At 46.5% G+C, this 26,413-nt stretch overlaps 1 protein-coding gene across 3 annotated transcripts in view; it reads right to left on the bottom strand.

The window, feature by feature from the left end:
* Window positions 1–26,413, bottom strand: part of piezo1 (piezo type mechanosensitive ion channel component 1 (Er blood group)) — a 175,267-nt gene that overhangs the window by 60,148 nt on the left and 88,706 nt on the right. Inside the window, exons 14-37 of one of the 3 annotated variants that reach the window (XM_079249118.1) lie at window positions 24,415–24,596; window positions 22,386–22,534; window positions 21,531–21,689; window positions 20,822–20,928; window positions 18,764–18,930; window positions 18,414–18,590; window positions 15,147–15,272; window positions 14,042–14,242; window positions 13,524–13,728; window positions 13,303–13,407; window positions 12,094–12,250; window positions 5,776–6,019; window positions 5,568–5,664; window positions 5,303–5,468; window positions 4,490–4,579; window positions 4,309–4,391; window positions 4,115–4,183; window positions 3,829–3,929; window positions 3,635–3,746; window positions 1,853–1,915; window positions 891–1,063; window positions 712–806; window positions 487–624; window positions 158–416 (exon numbers count right to left, since the gene is read on the bottom strand). In XM_079249118.1, the coding sequence (XP_079105244.1) occupies window positions 158–416; window positions 487–624; window positions 712–806; window positions 891–1,063; window positions 1,853–1,915; window positions 3,635–3,746; window positions 3,829–3,929; window positions 4,115–4,183; window positions 4,309–4,391; window positions 4,490–4,579; window positions 5,303–5,468; window positions 5,568–5,664; window positions 5,776–6,019; window positions 12,094–12,250; window positions 13,303–13,407; window positions 13,524–13,728; window positions 14,042–14,242; window positions 15,147–15,272; window positions 18,414–18,590; window positions 18,764–18,930; window positions 20,822–20,928; window positions 21,531–21,689; window positions 22,386–22,534; window positions 24,415–24,596 (3,425 nt within the window). The remainder of the gene's footprint in view (window positions 1–157; window positions 417–486; window positions 625–711; window positions 807–890; window positions 1,064–1,852; window positions 1,916–3,634; window positions 3,747–3,828; window positions 3,930–4,114; window positions 4,184–4,308; window positions 4,392–4,489; window positions 4,580–5,302; window positions 5,469–5,567; window positions 5,665–5,775; window positions 6,020–12,093; window positions 12,251–13,302; window positions 13,408–13,523; window positions 13,729–14,041; window positions 14,243–15,146; window positions 15,273–18,413; window positions 18,591–18,763; window positions 18,931–20,821; window positions 20,929–21,530; window positions 21,690–22,385; window positions 22,535–24,414; window positions 24,597–26,413) is intronic. The other 2 variants (XM_079249119.1, XM_079249120.1) reach the window with 2 other exon arrangements.

The raw sequence follows: 26,413 nt of genomic DNA, 5'->3' as shown, positions 1-26,413 counted from the left end.
GCTATTTGACAGAACTTTTTTTAACTGGTGTCCTATATCACTTTTTAACGGACACCCTGCAACCAATCAGAATGGAGTATTCACCAGGACCATGGTATAAAGGATAATAACAAAAACATGCTATGCTTCTGGACATGAGTATCATCATTGTCTGTACCTCTGTGTACACAATAGCCGTCATCCAGAACCTCTTGGTGGGCCGGGGGATGGACAGCATGGCCCAAAGAAAGACCAGCACAGGCAAGACAAGCGATATGATGGAGGCGCTGACCACATTGTTCAACACCATGATGAAGTAACACAGCAGCTCTGAGTTGGCCGACAGCAGGGTGTACATGGAGAGCAGCAGCTTCAGCAGCCGGTTCTGGTTTTGAAAGAACTCTCTGCTTTGCTCCAGCTCCTCCACACAAAAGTGCCTGAAAACAGGGGAGAGTCAGCGTTCATCACCAGAAAAACAGACCAGAAGGGGTTTCACTCAGAGGTTACCTGTCTGACAGGAGCTCGCTGGCTGTCCTGGAGTGTCTGTGTTGTGGTTCTGGTGCTGACCCAGTGCTGCTGGATGGGAGTTCTATGCTCAGGAGATAGACATTGGACTTGAGCGTAGACTGTCCTTCCTCAGGTCTGCTGCACACAAAGCCAAGATGTAAAGCAGGTGAAAACTACAACCTGAGATTCCAGCAGAACACAACCCAATACCAGCATCCCTCCTACCTGCTCTCTGCATCATCATCATCCAAACAGGTTTCTAGCGTGGCACTCTCGCTGGTTTGAGACCGCCCATCGTCCATGGCCTCTGCTGCATGAAGCTGCAACCACGAGAGAGATGACTATGATGAAGCAATCTTCATCTCAACAACCCAAAAGCTAAAACCACCCTGCTAGAGCTTTACCTGCTGGACTTTGTGTATGATTAAGTAACGTTCGTTGCACAGGACTGTGGACGTGTCTCGGTACTGTTTGGTCAGTAAGTCCAGCCACTGAGTCAGTCCATCGACCATGGAAAGAATGATGGCCCACATGAAGCGCAGGATGTCCAGGATCTTCTGCACCATCTCCCCATGAGCTGAAGGAGCCAGGAACAGACGGCAGTCTCGCTTTACCAGCATTCCACCATATCCATCCATCCATACATCCATACATCCATTCATCTATACATCCATCCATCCATCCATCCATCTATACATCAGTCCATCCATCCATCCATCTTTCCAACCATCCATCCATCTATACATCCATCCATCCATCCATCTATATATCCATCCATCCATCCATCTATACATCCATTCATCTATACATCCATCCATCCATCCATCCATCCATCTTTCCAACCATCCATCCATCTATACATCCATCCATCTATCTTTCCATCCATCTATACATCCATCCATCTATCTTTCCATCCATCTATACATCCATCCATCCATGTTTTCTTGTCCAGTTAATACACTTCTTCCACTTTCAGATTGTAGGTTTACTGCTGGTTCCTAGAGGTTCTAAAGTAGATCAGGATAAAACCTTCAGTTACAACATCCCTCTCTGAGAAACCAGGGATATGGTTCTGGTCCTGATGGAGGTTTTTCTTCCTGGTTCTGGTCCTGATAGAGGTTTTATTTTTGCTTAGTCATTATTTCATGTAACTGGTTTATTTGAATACAGTCATTATAAACTGGACTAAGGAGGATTATATGATGGATTTGTTTCATTAGGTGGAGAATGAAGAACTGAACTGAATTGGAAAGCATCTATAAAAACAGCCCAGACAGATTTGTTGTGAACTGGAACTATAAAAGTTGGAATTTAACCAAATGGAATTAATGAAACAGAAAAGAGAACATCATCATAGTGACACTACCTGACTCTGGTTCCTCCAGCTTGTCCTTCAAGTCACTCTCCTCAAAAACATCATCTTCACCACCTACAAACACATTATTTGTCACATAACATCATCATCATCAATTTTCCATCTCTGATACATCCAGAGTAAAATATGAGACACACTTCTTTTTTTCAAGTTAACCCAGAATCAGACCATACCATACTCAACCTGCCGCTTCATTTAACCTGGTTTCCTACAATAAACCATAATGTAGAAGCTTTTCACTGACTCCCAGTCAGCATGCAGATGTAATGTCTCCATGGAAACGGGATGCTTTCAGCCACAGCTGTCAGATTCTGAGGTTAAAATGATGTAAAATGAATGAATAGATAAAGCAGCATAAAGAGCAACCAGAAGTGTGTAGACATAACACACAAATCAGCAGCGACCAAGCCTTTTCTCATCTGCACATCATTCTCTCACGTCTGAAACACACACACACACACACACACACACACACACACACACACACACACACACACACACACACACAAACTGTTTCATGTTTCCACACGTCTTCCTGCTACTATCTACCTGCTCTCCTCACTGCAGCACCTCCACCTCAGCTGCATCCCAAACGTCTTCTTGGCTTTATTCCAGCCATAGAGGATCATTATTTTCCTGCTTTTCTCATCACTTGTTGATCTTTGGCTGCTCCTGATTGGACGTTACCGTCAGTTTAAAGTGGAACTATTCTGTGCATTTCAGGCTAATTTATTTTTATTTCTGAGCCCAGAAGGGCTGGGATTGATGGAGTTATTGTCACAAATGGCTTTATTTACTTCAGACCGACCCTCTCCGTAGGCTGTCAGATCAGCCTGCGGGCAAAACGAGTGGATTGAGACTCTTCCGCATTAAGCCCCGCCTCCCGCCACTGCACTACATCGGGAGCGCGCACCGCACCTGCTTTCACCGTCATTGTAACGTCTCATAAACAGAAGGATTAGGCTCATATGAACTCAATAAGAAAACAAACTACAATGTCAACACATAGCATCCAGCCCTACATGTTGGAACCTGAATCAGAGCCTGAAAACGAAGTGGAAAACAGCAACCCACAGCAACGAATGCAGCAGGATGTCTCTCTTTGGTAAACTCACCAGCCATCGTTGGATATAACTTTATCCCACGTTTTCCACCCGCCTGATGTATTTGTACATGCCCTTGTTAACCAGTAGAAGGTAACCAATCACCCAACCTTATCCCCCGGGACGTCACAAGGATTTCCACGTAGAAAAAACTCTCTAAAACCACGCGTTTTTCGTCGCCATGGAAACCGAACGGAGAGAGTGCTGGAACTCAAACTCAAACTCAAACATGTGTTTAGGTGATAAAAAACAGTGTCGTTCACATGTCTGATGAGGATTCAACACTGTAACACTGTAGAAAGCTCAGAAAACTCCAAATACCAGAATAGGAACCCTTTAAGCTCTCTGATTGGTGGAAAGTCTGACAGGAAGTGTCTTCATCATCATGTCCAGGTGAAAATAGAGGTCTCTTAGCAACATTGTAGTGATGGTGATGAAGATGTGATAAATAATGGTGGATTTACCATCTAGAGTCTCTGAATAAACACTACATGTTGTGTCTGGACTGTAAACCTCCTGGACGGATAGAAACGCTGGAAAACCTCCGTAGACCAGCTGGAGGGTCACATGACCATCACCGTTCCACACTACTGGTCCTGGTGGACCACTTTTTTTTAATGTCATGATGTTTTGAGTGTTTTCCAGCTTCTGGAATGGAGGAATATCTGACCTTTGGTGACCTCCTGCTGTCTCTCTGTTTCATTCTTCTTCAGATGTCTCTGGTGTCTCTGGCGTTCTCTCAGAGCTGTTTTCACACTGGTCACCCATGCCTGGTGAGCTAACTGGACACAAATACACTCATGTAACCTCTGCAGACCATGGTACTGGATCTACTGACTGGATGAGGATAGATCTGTGTCGGACCTGAGAGGCAGACTGCTTCTGAGGCTTCTTTTCTTCGGCGATCAGCTCCTCCTCATCCTCGCTGTCTGATTCAAACAGGTAGTACTCTCCTGAGTGGAGAACTGGAAGGAGAAGGAACAGGTGATGTTGATGCAAGTGACACTCCTGATTTGCTCTGTTCAGCATGCATCAGTGTTCAGTTTTACTCAGCATTTAGCTTGATGTTTATTCATAAAATAACTGAAAACAGACGTCTTATGATTTATGTTAAAAATCTGCTGGCAGCATCGCATGTAAAGAGTTGTACCGGCAGCATGGTCCACCCATGGCTGGTACCACCTCTTTCTCCTGGTTCCATCCTGGTCTCTCTGAGTTTCTGAAGGAAAACAACATGAGTGACGTTAAAAATGACGGAAAGGAGGAGAAGATGAGCTCATGGTCTGCAGACGGAATGAATCAGACTCAGTGTGACGACCAAGAAGCTTCCAGCAGCTCTCCTACCATCCGTTAGGCTTTCAGAGGAGTTCCCACTGGTTTTATGACCGTCTCTGTACTTCTGCTGCTTGGAACGAATTCTCTGCATCCTGAGCGAAGCCAAGAGGAGAAAAGTGAACAGATCTTAAGACCCTATGGCAGCTCTAGCGTTGGTGGCATCGTCAGGGTTCAAATGGGAAGAACTTACGATCTCTTGAGCTGGGACAGTGATTTCTTCTCAGTTTGACGGCGTAACTCAATGTTCTTCATGATGCTGGCTCTGAACAGCTCAAACCCTCTGCAGAAAGAACATTCCAGTAAATAAAACAGCGCTAAATAGCAGACAGTCCACAGAAACAAATGGAAAATCCCAGCAAGAATGTTACAAATACTACCTTCACAATATACCTGCTCATAACTACTTATTACATGGAAAAGAAATCATCTAAAATTAATATTAACAATAAAACCCCAGTTTTAATGAAAGGTTGGGTGTCTGTGTAAAATGTAGGTAAACACAGAAGCTCATCAACTTTCTTTTCTGCCCAGTAGATGATAAACTACATGTCACATGATGAGACTGACTGTTATCATCTGGTAAAAACAGTCATTTCTATCCAGATGATACTCAGATTTACCTCTATGAAGCCAGATTAAAGCAATCAGGTTGATAGATTACAAAGATGTCTTACAGACATCAAGACCTGGATGTCTCTGAAGTTTCTCCTGTTAAACTGGACAGACTGAGGTTTCTGTCTTTGGACCTGAAAAACTCAGGACAACATTGTCCAGCTGTGGGATTAATCTGGATGCATTAATCTGGCTTTCAGTTCTGTGAGGAGCTATTTTTTAGCGAGGAAGAGTCATCCAGGATTTAACCTTCAGCTCACATTTAAAACAGGTTTCTAGAACCTTCTTCCAGCTATGTAACAGACATCAGATGTTTACAGATGTTTGAAGGCCTGAAGAAGCTCAGACACTTCTGCAGCTTCAGATTCAGTCCATATGGATTCTACTGTACCTGGATGCCTGTTTGGCAGATGCCTGCAGATCTGTCATCACATGCAGGAAGTAGAAACTGAGAAAAACCCGCCTCTGCAGCAAAAGGCAGAGAAAACAGAAGCTGTCCCAGATGATTCCAGCTTCTTCTACTGGGAGGCTGCATGTGCTGCTGCTCACTGCATTAGCTTCAGGGAGAAAAGAAAACAGCATGAGCGTTTCTACTTCTTCCCAGCAAACACTTTCAAACACCCAAAGCTGCAACTTCCTCTGGTTTTAATACTCACGGTCATAGTATCCTTTAACTGTGCAAACCAGGCTGAAGAGCTGAATTACCCAACAGAACCCTTTCTGCATCTCAAAGACAAACACACACGCCAGGATCTGAAACACACCACACCAGTATAAAAGTCACCTTTCCGAAGAGGGTTGACACATCTAAACAAATCCCACTGCATCATCAGGCCTGCTTTGGTAGAAGGAGGTGAAACTCACAGATAAGACATTTTTAGATATAATGACGGCCACGTTATAGATGATGAGACAGTCCCACAGCATGAGACGAACCCTGGAGGGTTTGACCAACAGTTTGGTACCAAACAGCAGGAAAAAGAAGGAGGCCAGCAGGTAGCCAAGCCCAAACACCGAGATCCTGGTGGCCCCTGTGATGAAGACCACCGACAGCACAAACCAGTAGAAGTACCGGAACACCAGGACTTTAGCCATGTCCAGATAACTCCTGCAGAGGACATACTGATTAAACTTCTGACATGAGCTTAAGTCTGCCTGAAAGAAGAAGGTAAAACCGTTTGTAGTTTTTATTATGTTTGAAGGAGAAAACAAAAGCTGATTGAATCTACCAGAACATATTTAAAACCATCTGACATAAGACTGAGATGCTCACGTCCCTTCATCCATCACTCACTAACCTTTTCAGGGTTGTAACAAAATGCTAAACTCATAATACAATATAAAATATAAATATCCTACATGTTACCATCACTCACCTACATGTTACCATAACTCACCCACCTGTTACGATAACTCACCTACCTGTTACCATCACTCACCTACCTGTTACGATAACTCACCTACATGTTACCATCACTCACCTACCTGTTACTATAACTCACCTACCTGTTACGATCACTCACCTACCTGTTACCATCACTCACCTACCTGTTACCATAACTCACCTACCTGTTACCATAACTCACCTACTTGTTACCATCACTCACCTACCTGTTACCATAACTCACCTACCTGTTACCATCACTCACCTACCTGTTACTATAACTCACCTACCTGTTACGATCACTCACCTACCTGTTACCATCACTCACCTACCTGTTACCATAACTCACCTACCTGTTACCATAACTCACCTACTTGTTACCATAACTCACCTACCTGTTACCATAACTCACCTACCTGTTACCATAATTTACCTACCTGTTACCATAACCCAACTACCTGTTACCATCACTCACCTATTTGTTACCATCACTCACCTACCTGTTACCATCACCCACCTACCTGTTACCATCACTCACCTACTTGTTACCATAACTCACCTACCTGTTACCATAACTCACCTACCTGTTACCATAATTTACCTACCTGTTACCATAACCCACCTACCTGTTACCATCACTCACCTACCTGTTACCATAACCCACCTACCTGTTACCATCACTCACCTACCTGTTACCATCACTCACCTACCTGTTACCATCACCCACCTACCTGTTACCATCACTCACCTACCTGTTACCATAACCCACCTACTTGTTACCATCACTCACCTACCTGTTACCATCACCCACCTACCTGTTACCATAACTCACCTACCTGTTACCATAACCCACCTACCTGTTACCATCACTCACCTACCTGTTACCATAACCCACCTACCAGTTACCATCACTTACCTACCTGTTACTATAACTCACCTACCTGTTACGATCACTCACCTACCTGTTACCATCACCCACCTACCTGTTACCATCACCCACCTACCTGTTACCATCACTCACATACCTGTTACCATAACCCACCTACCTGTTACCATCACTCACCTACCTGTTACGATCACTCACCTACCTGTTACGATCACTCACCTACCTGTTACCATAACTCACCTACTTGTTCCCATCCCTCACCTACCTATTACCATAACCCACCTACCTGTTACCATCACTCACCTACCTGTTACTATAACTAACCTACCTTTTACCATAACCCACCTACCTGTTACCATAACTCGCCTACCTGTTACCATAACCCACCTACCTGTTACCATCACTCACCTACTTGTTACCATAACTCACCTACTTGTTACCATCACTCACCTACCTGTTACCATAACCCACCTACCTGTTACCATAATTCACCTACCTGTTACCATAACTCACCTACCAGTAACCATCACTCACCTACCTGTTACCATAATTTACCTACCTGGTACCATCACTCACCTACCTGTTACCATCACCCACCTCTCTGTTACCATAACTCACCTACCTGTTACCATCACTCACCTACCTGTTACCATAACCCACCTACCAGTTACCATCACTCACCTACCTGTTACTATAACTCACCTACCTGTTACGATCACTCACCTACCTGTTACCATCACCCACCTACCTGTTACCATCACTCACATACCTGTTACCATAACCCACCTACCTGTTACCATCACTCACCTACCTGTTACGATCACTCACCTACCTGTTACGATCACTCACCTACCTGTTACCATAACTCACCTACTTGTTCCCATCCCTCACCTACCTATTACCATAACCCACCTACCTGTTACCATCACTCACCTACCTGTTACTATAACTAACCTACCTTTTACCATGACCCACCTACCTGTTACCATAACTCGCCTACCTGTTACCATAACCCACCTACCTGTTACCATCACTCACCTACTTGTTACCATAACTCACCTACTTGTTACCATCACTCACCTACCTGTTACCATAACCCACCTACCTGTTACCATAATTCACCTACCTGTTACCATAACTCACCTACCAGTAACCATCACTCACCTACCTGTTACCATAATTTACCTACCTGGTACCATCACTCACCTACCTGTTACCATCACCCACCTCTCTGTTACCATAACTCACCTACTTGTTACCATCACTCACCTACCTGTTACCATAACTCAACTACTTGTTACCATCACTCACCTACCTGTTACCATAACTCACCTACCTCTAACCATCACCCACCTACCTGTTACCATCACTCACCTACCTGTTACCATAACCCACCTACCTGTTACCATCACTCACCTACCTGTTACCATAACCCACCTACCTGTTACCATCACTCACCTACCTGTTACTATAACTCACCTACCTGTTACGATCACTCACCTACCTGTTACCATAACTCACCTACTTGTTACCATAACCCACCTACCTGTTACCATGACTCACCTACTTGTTACCATCACTCACCTACCTGTTACCATCACTCACCTACCTGTTACCATCACCCACCTACCTGTTACCATCACTCACATACCTGTTACCATAACCCACCTACCTGTTACCATCACTCACCTACCTGTTACGATCACTCACCTACCTGTTACAATCACTCACCTACCTGTTACCATAACTCACCTACTTGTTCCCATCCCTCACCTACCTATTACCATAACCCACCTACCTGTTACCATCACTCACCTACCTGTTACTATAACTAACCTACCTTTTACCATAACCCACCTACCTGTTACCATAACTCGCCTACCTGTTACCATAACCCACCTACCTGTTACCATCACTCACCTACCTGTTACCATAACTCACCTACTTGTTACCATCACTCACCTACCTGTTACCATAACCCACCTACCTGTTACCATAATTCACCTACCTGTTACCATAACTCACCTACCAGTAACCATCACTCACCTACCTGTTACCATAATTTACCTACCTGGTACCATCACTCACCTACCTGTTACCATCACCCACCTCTCTGTTACCATAACTCACCTACTTGTTACCATCACTCACCTACCTGTTACCATAACTCAACTACTTGTTACCATCACTCACCTACCTGTTACCATAACTCACCTACCTCTAACCATCACCCACCTACCTCTAACCATCACCCACCTACCTGTTACCATCACTCACCTACCTGTTACCAAAACCCACCTACCTGTTACCATCACTCACCTACCTGTTACCATAACCCACCTACCTGTTACCATCACTCACCTACCTGTTACTATAACTCACCTACCTGTTACGATCACTCACCTACCTGTTACCATAACTCACCTACTTGTTACCATAACCCACCTACCTGTTACCATGACTCACCTACTTGTTACCATCACTCACCTACCTGTTACCATCACTCACCTACCTGTTACCATAACTCACCTACTTGTTACCATCACTCACCTACCTGTTACCATCACTCACCTACCTGTTACCATAACCCACCTACCTGTTACCATCACTCACCTACCTGTTACCATAACCCACCTACCTGTTACCATCACTCACCTACCTGTTACTATAACTCACCTACCTGTTACGATCACTCACCTACCTGTTACCATAACTCACCTACTTCTTACCATAACTCACCTACCTGTTACCATCACTCACCTACCTGTTACTATAACTCACCTACCTGTTACGATCACTCACCTACCTGTTACCATAATTTACCTACCTGTTACCATCACTCACCTACCTGTTACCATCACCCATCTACCTGTTACCATAACTCACCTACTTGTTACCATCACTCACCTACCTGTTACCATCACTCACCTACCTGTTACCATAATTTACCTACCTGTTACCATCACTCACCTACCTGTTACCATCACCCACCTACCTGTTACCATAACCCACCTACCTGTTACCATCACTCACCTACCTGTTACCATAACTCACCTACCTGTTACCATCACTCACCTACCTGTTACCATAACCCACCTACCTGTTACCATAATTCACCTACCTGTTACCATAACCCACCTACCTGTTACCATCACTCACCTACCTGTTACCATAACTCACCTACTTGTTACCATCACTCACCTACCTGTTACCATCACTCACCTACCTGTTACCATAACCCACCTACCTGTTACCATCACTCACCTACCTGTTACCATAACCCACCTACCTGTTACCATCACTCACCTACCTGTTACTATAACTCACCTACCTGTTACGATCACTCACCTACCTGTTACCATAACTCACCTACTTCTTACCATAACTCACCTACCTGTTACCATCACTCACCTACCTGTTACTATAACTCACCTACCTGTTACGATCACTCACCTACCTGTTACCATAATTTACCTACCTGTTACCATCACTCACCTACCTGTTACCATCACCCATCTACCTGTTACCATAACTCACCTACTTGTTACCATCACTCACCTACCTGTTACCATCACTCACCTACCTGTTACCATAATTTACCTACCTGTTACCATCACTCACCTACCTGTTACCATCACCCACCTACCTGTTACCATAACCCACCTACCTGTTACCATCACTCACCTACCTGTTACCATAACTCACCTACCTGTTACCATCACTCACCTACCTGTTACCATAACCCACCTACCTGTTACCATAATTCACCTACCTGTTACCATAACCCACCTACCTGTTACCATCACTCACCTACTTGTTACCATAACTCACCTACTTGTTACGATCACTCACCTACCTGTTACCATAACTCACCTACTTGTTACCATAACTCACCTACCTGTTACCATCACTCACCTACCTGTTACCATAACCCACCTACCTGTTACCATCACTCACCTACCTGTTACTATAACTAACCTACCTGTTACCATAACCCACCTACCTGTTACCATAACTCGCCTACCTGTTACCATAACCCACCTACCTGTTACCATCACTCACCTACTTGTTACCATAACTCACCTACTTGTTACCATCACTCACCTACCTGTTACCATAACCCACCTACCTGTTACCATAATTCACCTACCTGTTACCATAACTCACCTACCAGTAACCATCACTCACCTACCTGTTACCATAATTTACCTACCTGGTACCATCACTCACCTACCTGTTACCATCACCCACCTATCTGTTACCATAACTCACCTACTTGTTACCATCACTCACCTACCTGTTACCATAATTTACCTACCTGGTACCATTACTCACCTACCTGTTACCATCACCCACCTATCTGTTACCATAACTCAACTACTTGTTACCATCACTCACCTACCTGTTACCATAACCCACCTACCTGTTACCATCACTCACCTACCTGTTACCATAACTCACCTACCAGTAACCATCACTCACCTACCTGTTACCATAATTTACCTACCTGGTACCATCACTCACCTACCTGTTACCATCACCCACCTATCTGTTACCATAACTCAACTACTTGTTACCATCACTCACCTACCTCTAACCATCACCCACCTACCTGTTACCATCACTCACCTACCTGTTACCATAACCCACCTACCTGTTACCATCACTCACCTACCTGTTACCATAACCCACCTACCTGTTACCATCACTCACCTACCTGTTACTATAACTCACCTACCTGTTACGATCACTCACCTACCTGTTACCATAACTCACCTACTTGTTACCATAACTCACCTACCTGTTACCATAACTCACCTACTTGTTACCATAACTCACCTACTTGTTACCATAACTCACCTACCTGTTACCATCACTCACCTACCTGAGATGTCTTTGCTTCTTGATTTACCTGCAGTTGATGAAGTTGGGCGCCGGGTTGAACAGGTGACCATCCATCAGATCTGGATCATCAGAGTTCTCTCCAGCCGTAACCATCCAGTCCTCTGTGTGTTCACACTCAAACACTTTCCACTGCTGGGACGCACACATCAGCAGCACAAAGTCCGCTGTGGACAAGCACCACTCTTTATTATCATTTTTACTGTCATCATCATTATCATCTACATAGAGGATGTTCGGTCCTGGAGATCTGCCACCCTGCAACCTTCTCCGACACACAAGAACCAAACGGCTGCATGTCGTCGAGCTCAGCAGAGGCCTGCTTACCACACATTCCCTTCATTCAGCTGTTGGACAAGAGTTGCATCAATCAAAAACTGCACAATGGTAGATCTGCAGGACTGAACTGGAGCACCCTGATATTCATCATCATTAATGTCATCTTCATCATCCACATCCTCATCATCCTCCTCATGATCATCCTAAACCATCTTCATCATACTTTCATTCTCAACATTATTCTCCTCATCGTGATCATCATCAACCAGGAGCATGGTGGCGTGGTGCTTAGGTCTGTAGCCTCACAGCAAGGTCGCTGTCCTGATCCTCAGCTCATGGGGGGGGGGGGGGGGGGGGGGGGGGGGGGGGGGGCTGTTCTAATCCTTAGCTGGGGGGGGAGATGAACTCTGCCTTCATCTTCCTCCTCCTCGTCATCATCAGCATCATCATCATATCCATCCTTACCTTTGTCTTCATCATCTTACTCATTTTCATCCATCTTATCATTATCCTCGGTCTCATCTTCCTCAGCTTAATCATCTTCTTCCTGTCTTCATCTTCCTCCTCTTCCTCAGCTTAATCATCTTCCTCATCTTCCTCCTGTCTTCATCTTCCTCATCTTCCTCCTGTCTTCATCTTCCTCATATCTTCCTTCCTCATCAATCAAATTGTAATCCTCCTCTTCCTCCTCCTCATCATCCTCTTTTCATCTTCATGCTCTTCCTTATCTTCATCCTCAACTTTATGCTCATCTTCATCCTCCCCCTCCCCCTCCTCCCCCCTCCTCCTCCTCCTCCTCCTCCTCTACCTCCTCCTACAGAGGAGCGGTGTATGTAAGAACTCTGATGTGATGATGAGAAGATGACAGGATGAAGATCTGTGTTTTGTGATGTTCAGGTTTAAAACTCAGAGAATTGAAGTTCCAGGATCGCTGACCAACCTATCAGGTTCCTGGAGTTGGGTTGTGTGTAGAAGTCGGGCAGATACATCCACTTAATGAGTGCCGAGTTCATCAGAACCGGACTGTTCCACCTCCATGGATATTCTGCAGGAGACACAGCAGGTTCCACTCAACACCAACTCCTCTGTGACACCTTGTAAACAGAACTACTGACTCTTTCCCTGTGATGCTGTGAGATGTTCAGTGGAATTAGAACTGACCGATGCAGAGAACCGGTGGGATTCCTACACACAGCAGATACTGGTAGATCATGAAGATGGCCAAGAAGAGACAGTATCTGGGCCAGATCCTGGCAATGGCTACTCGTCGCCGCTTCACCAGGAGGGCAACCATCCAGCAGCCGTGGATTATCACTAAAAAGTTCATTCGCTGGCCAATCACGTTCACCGTCATCAGGAAGCAAATCTGGTTTTAAAAAAAGACACATTTGAAATGTCAGACAACAGATACTTCCAGATGAAATCCTCATCGAGATGATTGCGTTGCGCTTCCGTTTATTTACAGTTAAATAAAAGCAAACACAGACAGAAAAAACAAACAAAAAAGATTTGGAACATAAAAATAACCTAAAAAAACATTTAAAACTTAAATGGAAATAAATTAATGAGTTAATTAGATCAAAAGGAACCAAAAGAAAAAAGTTAGAAGTGGTTTGAAAGGGTTCAAACTATTTTCTGGTATGCTGGTGTTTACCTGCCAGCCTCGTCCAATCACTCACCTCCAATCCAAACTTGTAGAAGCTGTAGTTGAGCAGGTACTTGAAACAAGGTATGAGGCCTTTGTCCAAAGTGTCTCTTCTTGCAGAGGGGAAGAGCGTCGGTATGAGTGGGGGGGATCGCTGCAGCTGACGGTAATGGTGAGCTTGGTGACGATGCACAGTCGCCTCAAAAACCAGCAGCATCAGCACAATCAGATGGTTCTGGAAAAAATGGCATCAACAGACTAGGGGAATGAAAGAATTGTTGCGTAGGGAAGTTTGGGTCTGCAAACCAGATCCCGACTTCAGCAGAGTCTCACTGGGATTCAGGGATTTAGTGAGAGTAGAAGGGGAAGAGAAAGGCTCGTGTCGAGCCTCTGTCCTTCGTAAAACTAGTGAACGCTGTCTTTCAGCAACTACACAACTTCCTAAGGAGCTCAACACCTGTTTTCCTTTATAAATCAGGTTCAACACTAAATTTGGTGCACGTGAGGGAGCGTCTGGCCATGCCTACAAGTTGGCTAGAAAAGCTCAGGCAAACGTCCTGATAAGTATTAATCCATCTCATTTCCATGATGCTCAGCAGCAAAAAGAGGAATTTTCTGGAATGTGAAGTAGCAACTCTTGCAGAGAAGGTAGTAAGATGTAAAACTATGTGATCTGGTCACACACAATCAGCAGCATCAAGGAGGTGGTCCGGGAAGACCCTGACAGAAATGAGACTAAAAGAAAAACCTGTGAATAAACCAGAATTTTATTGTGTTGCATCACTTCCAGACATAAAGCAGCAGTTTGGTTCCAACATGAGGGAACGGTTGGAGGTCGGGGGCAACACTTGTTTCTGGTGGTCTGACATATTCTCATGTAGTACCATGTTATTCTGCAGAATCTTACAGAAAGCTTGCAGGAGCATCAGAATGAGTGGATTTAGGTGTGGAAAGATGAGCAGTGGCTCCTTCTGCAGATGGAAATGTCTCATCCAGGACAAATCTAAGAGAAGCGGCAGACTGGGGTGAACAGCTGGGTTTGGAAAACTCAAACATCAGCAGAGAAGCTAAGAACCCTTGTTGGCAGTATTCATTCATGTCAAACAAAAGTTTCTTCCTTCAATATGGATGCTACATACCTTACAATATCCCAGTGCATTGACATCCTTCCTGACGCCGAACCACTTGGCTGGATCTATTGGTTCCCTGTAGGGACTACTCGTGTTCTTCATCTCCTCCAGAAGGTTGTTGTAGTTTATTGAAGACTGTAAAGGAAAAACAACATCATGAAATCCCAGCAACATGTTCAAGCTGTCACCTGCTTGTTTCTGAGCTTTACCTGAAGAATAGCTACAGTAGGCAAGTATGGATCTGCTATAGCATAAAAATATTATAGTTGCTGTTGTTTCCCTTTAGGCTTGTCCTTCTGAAGGCGTCACCACAGCAAACAGGTGAATTGGCACATGTTTTACACCAGGTGTACATCCTGAAACAACCCTCTGCATTTAACTGAGCTTGGAACCAGCCCTTAGAGAAGAATCGTGTTCCCACTGGGCTACAGGACTTCCAGCTTTCAGGTCACAAGACAAGCAGCTCTACTGCCTGAACCACTGCCAGCCCCAGTATAATAATATAGTAGTATATAATATGTAGTCATGTTACTGACCTGTTCCCAGTTAAACCATCATGTTACTGATCTGTTCCCAGTTAAACCATCATGTTACTGATCTGTTCCCAGTTAAACCATCATGTTACTGACCTGTTCCCACTTAAACCAGTCATGTTACTGACCTGTTCCCAGTTAAACCATCATGTTACTGACCCGTTCCCACTTAAACCAGTCATGTTACTGACCTGTTCCTAGTTAAACCAGTCAAGTTACAGACCCGTTCCCACTTAAACCATCATGTTACAGACCCGTTCCCAGTTAAACCATCATGTTACCGACCTGTTCCCAGTTAAACCATCATGTTACAGACCCGTTCCCACTTAAACCAGTCATGTTACTGACCTGTTCCTAGTTAAACCAGTCAAGTTACAGACCCGTTCCCACTTAAACCATCATGTTACAGACCTGTTCCCAGTTAAACCATCATGTTACCGACCTGTTCCCAGTTAAACCATCATGTTACAGACCCGTTCCCACTTAAACCAGTCATGTTACTGACCTGTTCCTAGTTAAACCAGTCAAGTTACAGACCCGTTCCCACTTAAACTAGTCATGTTACTGACCTGTTCCTAGTTAAACCATCATGTTACCGACCTGTTCCCAGTTAAACCATCATGTTACAGACCCGTTCCCACTTAAACCAGTCATGTTACTGACCTGTTCCTAGTTAAACCAGTCAAGTTACAGACCCGTTCCCACTTAAACTAGTCATGTTACTGACCTGTTCCTAGTTAAACCAGTCATGTTGCAGACCCGTTCCCACTTAAACTAGTCATGTTACTGACCTGTTCCCAGTTAAACCAGTCAAGTGACAGACCCGTTCCCACTTAAACCATCATGTTACAGACCCGTTCCCAGTTAAACCATCATGTTACCGACCTGTTCCCAGTTAAACCATCATGTTACCGACCCGTTCCCACTTAAACCAGTCATGTTACTGACCTGTTCCTAGTTAAACCAGTCATGTTGCAGACCCGTTCCCACTTAAACTAGTCATGTTACTGACCCGTTCCCAGTTAAACCAGTCAGACCCCAGCCCTTCATTAAAGCAGGGGTTGTTTTACTATTGTTAATATTAGATGATTTCTTTCCAGTAGTTATGAGCAGGTCGTATGTTGTAAAGGTCGTATTTGTAAAATTCTTGCCAGAAATTTCCATTTGTTTCTGTGGGCTGTCTGCTGTTCGGGGCTGATTTATTTATAGGAATGTTCTATCTGCAGAGGGCTGCATGACATGAGGCAGACTGATAAGCTAACACAATGAATCAACCCTAACCCTAACTCGATAAGCCAACACAATGAACCAACCCTAGCCCTAACTCGATAAGCCAACACAATGAACCAACCCTAACCCTAACCCGTTAAGCTAACACAATGAACCAACCCTAACCCTAACCCGATAAGCTAACACAATGAACCAACCCTAACCCTAACCCGATAAGCTAACACAATGAACCAAACCTAACCCGATAAGCCAACACAATGAACCAACCCTAGCCCTAACTCGATAAGCCAACACAATGAACCAACCCTAACCCGTTAAGCTAACACAATGAACCAACCCTAACCCTAACCCGATAAGCTAACACAATGAACCAACCCTAACCCTAACCCGATAAGCCAACACAATGAACCAACCCTAACCCTAACCCGATAAGCCAACACAATGAACCAACCCTAGCCCTAACCCGATAAGCTAACACAATGAACCAAACCTAAACCAATAAGCCAACACAATGAACCAACCCTAACCCTAACCCGATAAGCTAACACAATGAACCAACCCTAACCCTAACCCGATGAGTTAACACAATGAACCAACCCATACCCTAACCCTAGTCAAGGGCTAGAAATACAGACAGAAAAAGTTACAGATGTACCAGCTCTTTAACTGGTGTAATTTTGGTGGTGATCCGTTTGGATCCAGAATCTTTGTAATGGATTCTTAAACATTGTGAGAAAATGCCATTTTCAACAGGTAACTCCAACAAAAACAGTCGGAGCCCTGAGGTAAAAATCTGTATTTTTACCTCAGTGCTCCGACTGTTTTCGACAAGTTTCCAATGGGTTGTAAAATATATGGAAGACTGATCTAGGTAAAGGAATCATTTCAGATACTATGACCCAGAATATGAAAAAATACAAGGCCTTTGGAATTTTCTTTATAGAAGAAACGGAATAATTACAATATGGGGAGAAGTGTGGCCCTTGGCGGAGGTTTGCGATCTTCGGGTGCTTTTCTAATATGAAAACCGCTACTCGGACAGAATACGATGGCACCGGTGTAATATTAGCAGTGAAACAGTACAATCCTAACAGCAATACTACAAAAAACAAACAACTGTCAGAACAGTTTCAGTTCATCCTTATATTCTGGAACTCCTCATTGGACCCATTGTTTGGGCTTTGTGGGAATCAGTCTTTTGAGGGGTCTGAGATGGAGTTTGGGTCACCACCAGTAATTAATTTGGCCCAGTAAGTAAGGGATAATGGCTGACAAGGTGACCATTATCAGACGTTAATGGACACGGAGGTGTGAACTTTCAGAGCCAAAGCAGAGGACGGTTGCCTCTACAAAGTCCAGCCAGATTTTCAGTGTTTCCTTTCATCTTTTCCACTAGAATGCTGACAATGATCTCCGAGAGAAGGCTTGGGTTTACATTTTTTTTAAGACTTCTCCCCTTCTGCAGTTACTGCTGCTCAGGTGTGTTACCTGCGGAGAGTCTGATATGTCCTACCTTTTCACAGGTTTGGGAGTACTTCTCAGGGCTGACAACACTGAGCTGGTACAGCATCTTGCAGACAATGATGACACACACCCAGACGGTGGACAAGCAGGAGGCCATGGGTCTGAAGCGACTGTAGGGCATTGCAAGAGACCACAACACCACCAGGACCAGATTCATCACAGATGGCTGCAGACACAAAAAGAATTTAGCACCTTATTATCTTTAAATGTAAATAAAGATCATAACTGCTGCAAAAAAAACTTAATCGCAGAACTGGGAGGACAAATGAGCCCCAAGCCAACACCAAAACCAGCTGCTCATCATGTTTAGTTCTCACACACAGCACAGCCTTCTGTTACCTCTTCCAGTGCGACCCACACAGTGAAAAAGGCCACCATCTTGAGGATGTGAAGCTCCAAAAGCCTCCAGACAAACACCTGGACTCTGTCGAGAATGTCAGAGAACTTCTGGGATAAAACCAACAATCTGTCCATCACCAGACCCCATTTACTGGGCGCCAGCTCCGCTGTATGAGGGAACAGAAAGAACAGAGGAACCAGACAACAGAATGAGAAACAAACCAAGATGATACATAGTTCGAGTCATGCTATAAATGGAAAGAGAACACAATCAAACTGGATAAATGTTTGCCAGAGCGCCAGTAAGGTCCAGAGTCTGGTTCTACATCAGCCCAGAGCGCCAGTAAGGTCCAGAGTCTGGTTCTACATCAGCCCAGAGCGCCAGTAAGGTCCAGAGTCTGGTTCTACATCAGCCCAGAGCGCCAGTAAGGTCCAGAGTCTGGTTCTACATCAGCCCAGAGCACCAGTAAGATCCAGAGTCTGGTTCTACATCAGTCTAGAGCGCCAGTAAGGTCCAGAGTCTGGTTCTACATCAGCCCAGAGCGCCAGTAAGGTCCAGAGTCTGGTTTAACATCAGCCTAGAGCGCCAGTAAGGTCCAGAGTCTGGTTCTGCATCAGTCTAGAGTGCCAGTAAGGTCCAGAGTCTGGTTCTACATCAGCCTAGAGCGCCAGTAAGGTCCAGAGTCTGGTTCTACATCAGTCTAGAGTGCCAGTAAGGTCCAGAGTCTGGTTCTACATCAGCCCAGAGCACCAGTAAGGTCCAGAGTCTGGTTCTACATCACTCTAGAGCGCCAGTAAGGTCCAGAGTCTGGTTCTACATCACTCTAGAGTGCCAGTAAGGTCCAGAGTCTGGTTCTACATCAGTCTAGAGCGCCAGTAAGGTCCAGAGTCTGGTTCTACATCAGCCCAGAGCACCAGTAAGGTCCAGAGTCTGGTTCTACATCACTCTAGAGCGCCAGTAAGGTCCAGAGTCTGGTTCTACATCACTCTAGAGCGCCAGTAAGGTCCAGAGTCTGGTTCTACATCAGCCCAGAGCACCAGTAAGGTCCAGAGTCTGGTTCTACATCAGCCCAGAGCGCCAGTAAGGTCCAGAGTCTGGTTCTACATCAGCCCAGAGCGCCAGTAAGGTCCAGAGTCTGGTTCTACATCAGCCCAGAGCACCAGTAAGGTCCAGAGTCTGGTTCTACATCACTCTAGAGCGCCAGTAAGGTCCAGAGTCTGGTTCTACATCACTCTAGAGCGCCAGTAAGGTCCAGAGTCTGGTTCTACATCACTCTAGAGCGCCAGTAAGGTCCAGAGTCTGGTTCTACATCAGCCTAGAGCGCCAGTAAGGTCCAGAGTCTGGTTCTACATCAGCCCAGAGCACCAGTAAGGTCCAGAGTCTGGTTCTACATCAGCCCAGAGCGCCAGTAAGGTCCAGAGTCTGGTTCTACATCAGCCCAGAGCACCAGTAAGGTCCAGAGTCTGGTTCTACATCACTCTAGAGCGCCAGTAAGGTCCAGAGTCTGGTTCTACATCACTCTAGAGCGCCAGTAAGGTCCAGAGTCTGGTTCTACATCAGTCTAGAGCGCCAGTAAGGTCCAGAGTCTGGTTCTACATCACTCTAGAGCGCCAGTAAGGTCCAGAGTCTGGTTCTACATCAGTCTAGAGCGCCAGTAAGGTCCAGAGTCTGGTTCTACATCAGTCTAGAGCACCAGTAAGGTCCAGAGTCTGGTTCTACATCAGTCTAGAGCGCCAGTAAGGTCCAGAGTCTGGTTCTACATCACTCTGGAGCGTCAGTAAGGTCCAGAGTCTGGTTCTACATCAGCCTAGAGCGCCAGTAAGGTCCAGAGTCTGGTTCTACATCAGCCCAGAGCGCCAGTAAGGTCCAGAGTCTGGTTCTACATCAGCCCAGAGCGCCAGTAAGGTCCAGAGCCTGGTTCTACATCAGGTGGCAACTACAGTAACACCTCCAACTGGAACTAACACCTCTCTTCACATCCCGGTGTTCATTATGTTATGAGCAACTGGTGTATTTTTCTACCTGCAACATGTCTTTCTTTTTGTTTACTTTTTTACCTTCATCCTCAGACTCTTCAGCACCGTCTTCAATCAGGTTGTCTTCCTCAGCATTAAGTTCTGCATGGCTAGAGCGAACTCCTTCAGTCAGATCCCTGCTTTTCCTCCTGGAAGCAGATTAGTTCTTTCATTCTTGGTAAGTTTGTGACAATAAAGATCGTCAGAATGAGAAGCAGAGCTGAGGATGTGACAAAACATGAAATAGTTCACGGGTGAATGACAGAATCCGCCAGAGGTGCCATGTTACCTCTGACCGTCTATCCAAGGCTGAATGTCTAAAATTGTACTTTTCATCCTTTAAGGTTGACGGTTTTGCTTGCTGGAGATAAATTCTTTCATTCTTGGTAAGTGGAGGGTTAGTGGTTAGGAACAGGGGGCAGAACCTGCAGTTCCACACTCTGTGGAACCACATCTCAGTCTAAACCGGATCCCAGCTTGGCTTTAGTAAGCAGAACCTGATCCCAGTCCGGCTACAGGAAGCAGAACCAGATCCCAGTCAGGCTTTAGGAAGCGGACCTCCTCTCTACCTAAAGATTGTCCTTAAACTTTTTTTCCTGATGCACCGGGAGACGTCCCGTGACGCACCGGGAGACGTCCTGTGGTGCACAGACATCCCAAATTGAACCCTAATCACAGGCTGGACTTGCAGTAGGAAAGCAGACTAATTTAACCTTTAGCAACACAACTGGACAAAGAAAGCTTGTATTACTTGGGTTTTGGGGTTACGTGGTCCAGGTCAGTGATTCTCATGAAGGGTTTGTGGAAGTAGTGCAGCTGCAAAATGCAGGCCAGCAGGAAGAATCCTGGGATGAGAATGCTGGTGAAGAGTTCAGACAGAGCGAAGGTCTCCAGGCCAATCGCTGCCAGCCTGAGAATCATACATACACATGCAGTTATTGTTTTCATTCAATTATTTCACTATTCTTATCAATTAAAGGACATCATTTTTAGAAATGATCAGATTGACTGTTACAGCTGCAGATAAGCTGAACCGTCTTCTGCTTATGCCCTCTTATTAAAGTCACATCCATCCATCCATCCATCCATCCATTCATTCATTCATCCATCCATTCATCCATCCATTCATCCATCCATCCATGTTTCCACACGTCTTCCTGCTACTATCTGCCTGCTATCCTCACTGCAGCACCTCCACCTCAGCTGCATCCCAAACGTCTTCTTGGCTTTATTCCAGCCATAGAGGATCATTATTTTCCTGCTTTTCTCATCACTTGTTGATCTTTGGCTGCTCCTGATTGGACGTTACCGTCAGTTTAAGCTCTCTGATTGGTGGAAAGTCTGACAGGAAGTGTCTTCATCATAATTTCAAGGTATAAACAGAAGTCTCAGCAACACATGAGTGATAGTTCCTGAGAAAATGGTGATGATATAAGAAATGTGCTGAAGTTTTCGGGCTAAAATCTGAACTAATGGGTGGACTTTAAACCCTGATAATAGATAACAGATAACAATAGATAGAATAATAGAATTATTTCAAACCAATTATCTCACTCTAAAGAAAAGTATAATCAGCTCGAGAAACCCTTTAGTTTTAAATACATACTGTCCATCTGTGAAACCAGTCACATTTTTCCAGTATCCAGGAAAGTCTTCAAACTGGTACGTGTAGATGGTAATCAGCACCAGCATGGTGTAGGCCACAACAAGCCACCAGAAGATCTTTAACAGATGTCTCCAGAGAGAGTAGTACACCTGAGGAAAATGAAGTCATCAGAGGGAGGAAGAAAGCAGCAGAAAATACCGGAAGAGCAGGAAGCAACAATAGTTTGACGATGTGCCTCAGTTAAGGATATGTGATTTGTTGCACTCCACAGTTGGGAGATGTTTGGGGGTCTCCGGTGGCTGCAGGTCTGTGGTAGCCTCCTGCAGTGGTGATCTTGGCTGCTCTTCTTGGCTACGTTTCCAGTCCTGGGGGTGCTTGGGTGGGTCAGCAGTTAAAATTGCCTCATGGCGAGGCTGCTGGAGGGGAGGGGGGGGCGGATTGGCGGGCCTTGGCTCTGTGGTGGGTTGCCGTGCCGCTGCAGGGTGGGCTGGGTGGGTGTCCCGGGCTCTGGTGCCCGGGGCCGTCTGGACTTGCCGCTGCTGGGGTGGACGGGCCCGTAGCCCTGGTGCCCTGGTGCGGGGGGGGGGGGGGGGGGGGGGGGTGTCAGGGATGTGTAACAATGCATGAATGTGGGTGGAGTTGGGTATATGGTGGAGCGTGGTGGTGCATGCGGGTGTATGGGGGAGGGTGGTGTATGGGGGAGGGTGGTGTATGGGGAAGGGTGGTGTATACGGGAGGGTGGTGTATGGGGGAGGGTGGTGTATACGGGAGGGTGGTGTATGGGGGAGGGTGGTGTATGGGGAAGGGTGGTGTATGGGAGAGGGTGGTGTATGGGGAAGGGTGGTGTATACGGGAGGGTGGTGTATGGGGGAGGGTGGTGTATGGGGAAGGGTGGTGTATTGGGAAGGGTGGTGTATACGGGAGGGTGGTGTATACGGGAGGGTGGTGTATGGGGAAGGGTGGTGTATGGGGAAGGGTGGTGTATACGGGAGGGTGGTGTATGGGGAAGGGTGGTGTATACGGGAGGGTGGTGTATGGGGGAGGGTGGTGTATACGGGAGGGTGGTGTATGGGGAAGGGTGGTGTATGGGGGTGGGTGGTGTATGGGGAAGGGTGGTGTATGGGGAAGGGTGGTGTATGGGAGAGGGTGGTGTATGGGGAAGGGTGGTGTATGGGGAAGGGTGGTGTATGGGGGAGGGTGGTGTATTGGGAAGGGTGGTGTATACGGGAGGGTGGTGTATGGGGAAGGGTGGTGTATACGGGAGGGTGGTGTATGGGGAAGGGTGGTGTATACGGGAGGGTGGTGTATGGGGAAGGGTGGTGTATACGGGAGGGTGGTGTATGGGGAAGGGTGGTGTATACGGGAGGGTGGTGTATGGGGAAGGGTGGTGTATGGCGAAAGGGTGGTGTATGGGGGAGGGTGGTGTATGGGGGAGGGTGGTGTATGGGGAAGGGTGGTGTATGGGGGAGGGTGGTGTATGGGGGAGGGTGGTGTATGGGGAAGGGTGGTGTATGGCGAAAGGGTGGTGTATGGGGAGGGTGGTGTATGGGGAAGGGTGGTGTATGGGGGAGGGTGGTGTATGGGGAAGGGTGGTGTATGGGGGAGGGTGGTGTATGGGGGAGGGTGGTGTATGGCGAAAGGGTGGTGTATGGGGGAGGGTGGTGTATGGGGAAGGGTGGTGTATGGGGGAGGGTGGTGTATGGGGGAGGGTGGTGTATGGGGGAGGGTGGTGTATGGCGAAAGGGTGGTGTATGGGGGAGGGTGGTGTATGGGGAAGGGTGGTGTATGGGGGAGGGTGGTGTATGGGGAAGGGTGGTGTATGGGGGAGGGTGGTGTATGGGGAAGGATTGTGTATGTGTGCGGCGGGTAGGGTAGGGTAGGGAATACATGTTCGTAAGAAATACTGGTGTATTTCTGGACAAGGCCTAAGATAAATAAATACTCCAACCTCATTGCATGTCCTTTATGTCTGAAGGGTGACTTTAGCCAAAAACTGTAGAAAAAGACCTTGGCAAGAGTTTGCTCCTACCTGATAAAGACAGAGGCAGAGCAGGAACAGCAGCATGTAGATGATCTTGTATGCAACAAGTTTTCCGGAGAAGGAGACCACAATGAACATCCCTCCACACACATAGATCCAGTATTTGGCATAGCAGCTCATCACCATGCCTCCCAGCACCTTCAGCACTGAGTCACTACCAGCAGCCTCTTCTAAAGAAATCATACAGATTATTACCAAGAGGAAAACACATGTTCCTGCACACAAAGGATTTGCACAGCTTGCAAGATTTGCACAGAGACACAGCTGTTTATGTATGTACAGGTGGCAGAAATGGGCCTTCAGTCTCTTGAGTGTGTCTTGTTATTTTGTCATTTTGTTATCTTGTCATTTATGCATATTTTATCCCGCAGCGGCTTTATGTTTTGTTACATTACAGTAAAGACAAATTTGTACATCCCCCTTTTATTGAGCATTTCCACCACAATTAATTTTCATTTTTGCCCTTTTTCCCTGGACATTCTTTCTTTCTTGTTTTTTCCTCCTCCTTTCCAAAATCCAAAATGATGTTTCAGCTTTGAAAAAAAAAAAAAACTGATAAAATAATCCATCTTCTGCCACTTATCCGGGGTCGGGTCACGGGGCCAGCAGCCTAAGCAGGGAAGCCCAGACTTCCCTCTCCCCAGCCACATTTGCCAACTCTGCGGGGGGATCCCGAGGCGTTCCCAGGCCAGCCGAGAGATATAATCCCTCCAGCGTGTCCTGGGTCTTCCCCGGGGTCTCCTCCCAGAGGGACGTGCCTGGAACACCTCACCAGGGAGGTCCAGGAGGCATCCTGACCAGATGCCCGAGCCACCTCAACTGGTTCCTCTCGATGCGGAGGAGCAGCGGCTCTACTCTGGTCTCCTCCCGGATGACCGAGCTCCTCACCCTATCTCTAAGGGAGAGCCCGGCCACCCTGCGGAGGAAACTCATTTCAGCTGCCTGTATACGAGATCTCCTTCTTTCGGTCACGACCCACAGCTCATGACCATAGGTGAGGGTAGGAACGTAGATCGACTGGTAAATCGAGAGCTTCGCCTTCTGGCTCAGCTCCTTCACCACGACAGACCGGCGCAGAGTCCGCATTACTGCAGACGCTGCACCGATCCGTCTGTCGATCTCACGCTCCATCCTTCCCTCACTCGTGAACAAGACCCCGAGATATTTAAACTCGTCCACTTGAGGCAGGACCTGACTCCCGACCCGGAGAGGGCAATCCACCCTATTCCGGCTGAGGACCATGGTCTCAGATTTGGAGGTGCTGATTCTCATCCCAGCTGCTTCACACTCGGCCGCGAATCGCTCAAGTGAGAGCTGGAGATCACGACCAGATGAAGCCAACAGGACCACGTCATCTGCAAAAGGCAGGGACCCAATCCTGAGGCCACCAAGTCGGATCCCCTCAACACCTCGGCTGCACCTAGAAATTCTGTCCATATAAGTTATGAACAGAATCGGTGATAAAGGGCAGCCTTGGCGGAGTCCAACCCTCACCGGAAACTAATCCGACTTACTACCGGCAATGTGGACCAAGCTCTGACACCTGTCGTACAGGGACCGGACAGCTCGTACAAAGGGGTCCGGTACCCCATACTCCCGGAGTACCCCCCACAGGAGCCCCCGGGGGACACGGTCGAATGCCTTCTCCAGGTCCACAAAGCACATGTAGACTGGTTGGACAAACTCCCATGCCCCCTCCAGGACCCCAAAGAGGGTATAGAGCTGGTCCACTGTTCCGCGACCAGGACGAAAACCACACTGCTCCTCCTCAAACCGAGATTTGACCCTCCTCTCCAGGACCCCTGAATAGACCTTACCAGGGAGGCTGAGGAGTGTGATTTCCCTGTAATTGGAACACACACCCCCGTCCCCCTTCTTAAAAAGGGGGACCACCACCCCAGTCTGCCAGTCCAGCGGTACTGCCCCCGATGTCCACGCAATGCTGTACAGGCGTGTCAGCCAGGACAGCCCAACAGCATCCAGAGCC

This window comes from Telmatherina bonti, assembly GCF_933228915.1.
Source record: "Telmatherina bonti genome assembly, chromosome: 11".
NCBI classification, from domain to species: domain Eukaryota; kingdom Metazoa; phylum Chordata; class Actinopteri; order Atheriniformes; family Telmatherinidae; genus Telmatherina; species Telmatherina bonti.
Note: the sequence above shows the minus strand (reverse complement) of the source record. Positions and strands in the feature narration are given on the sequence as shown.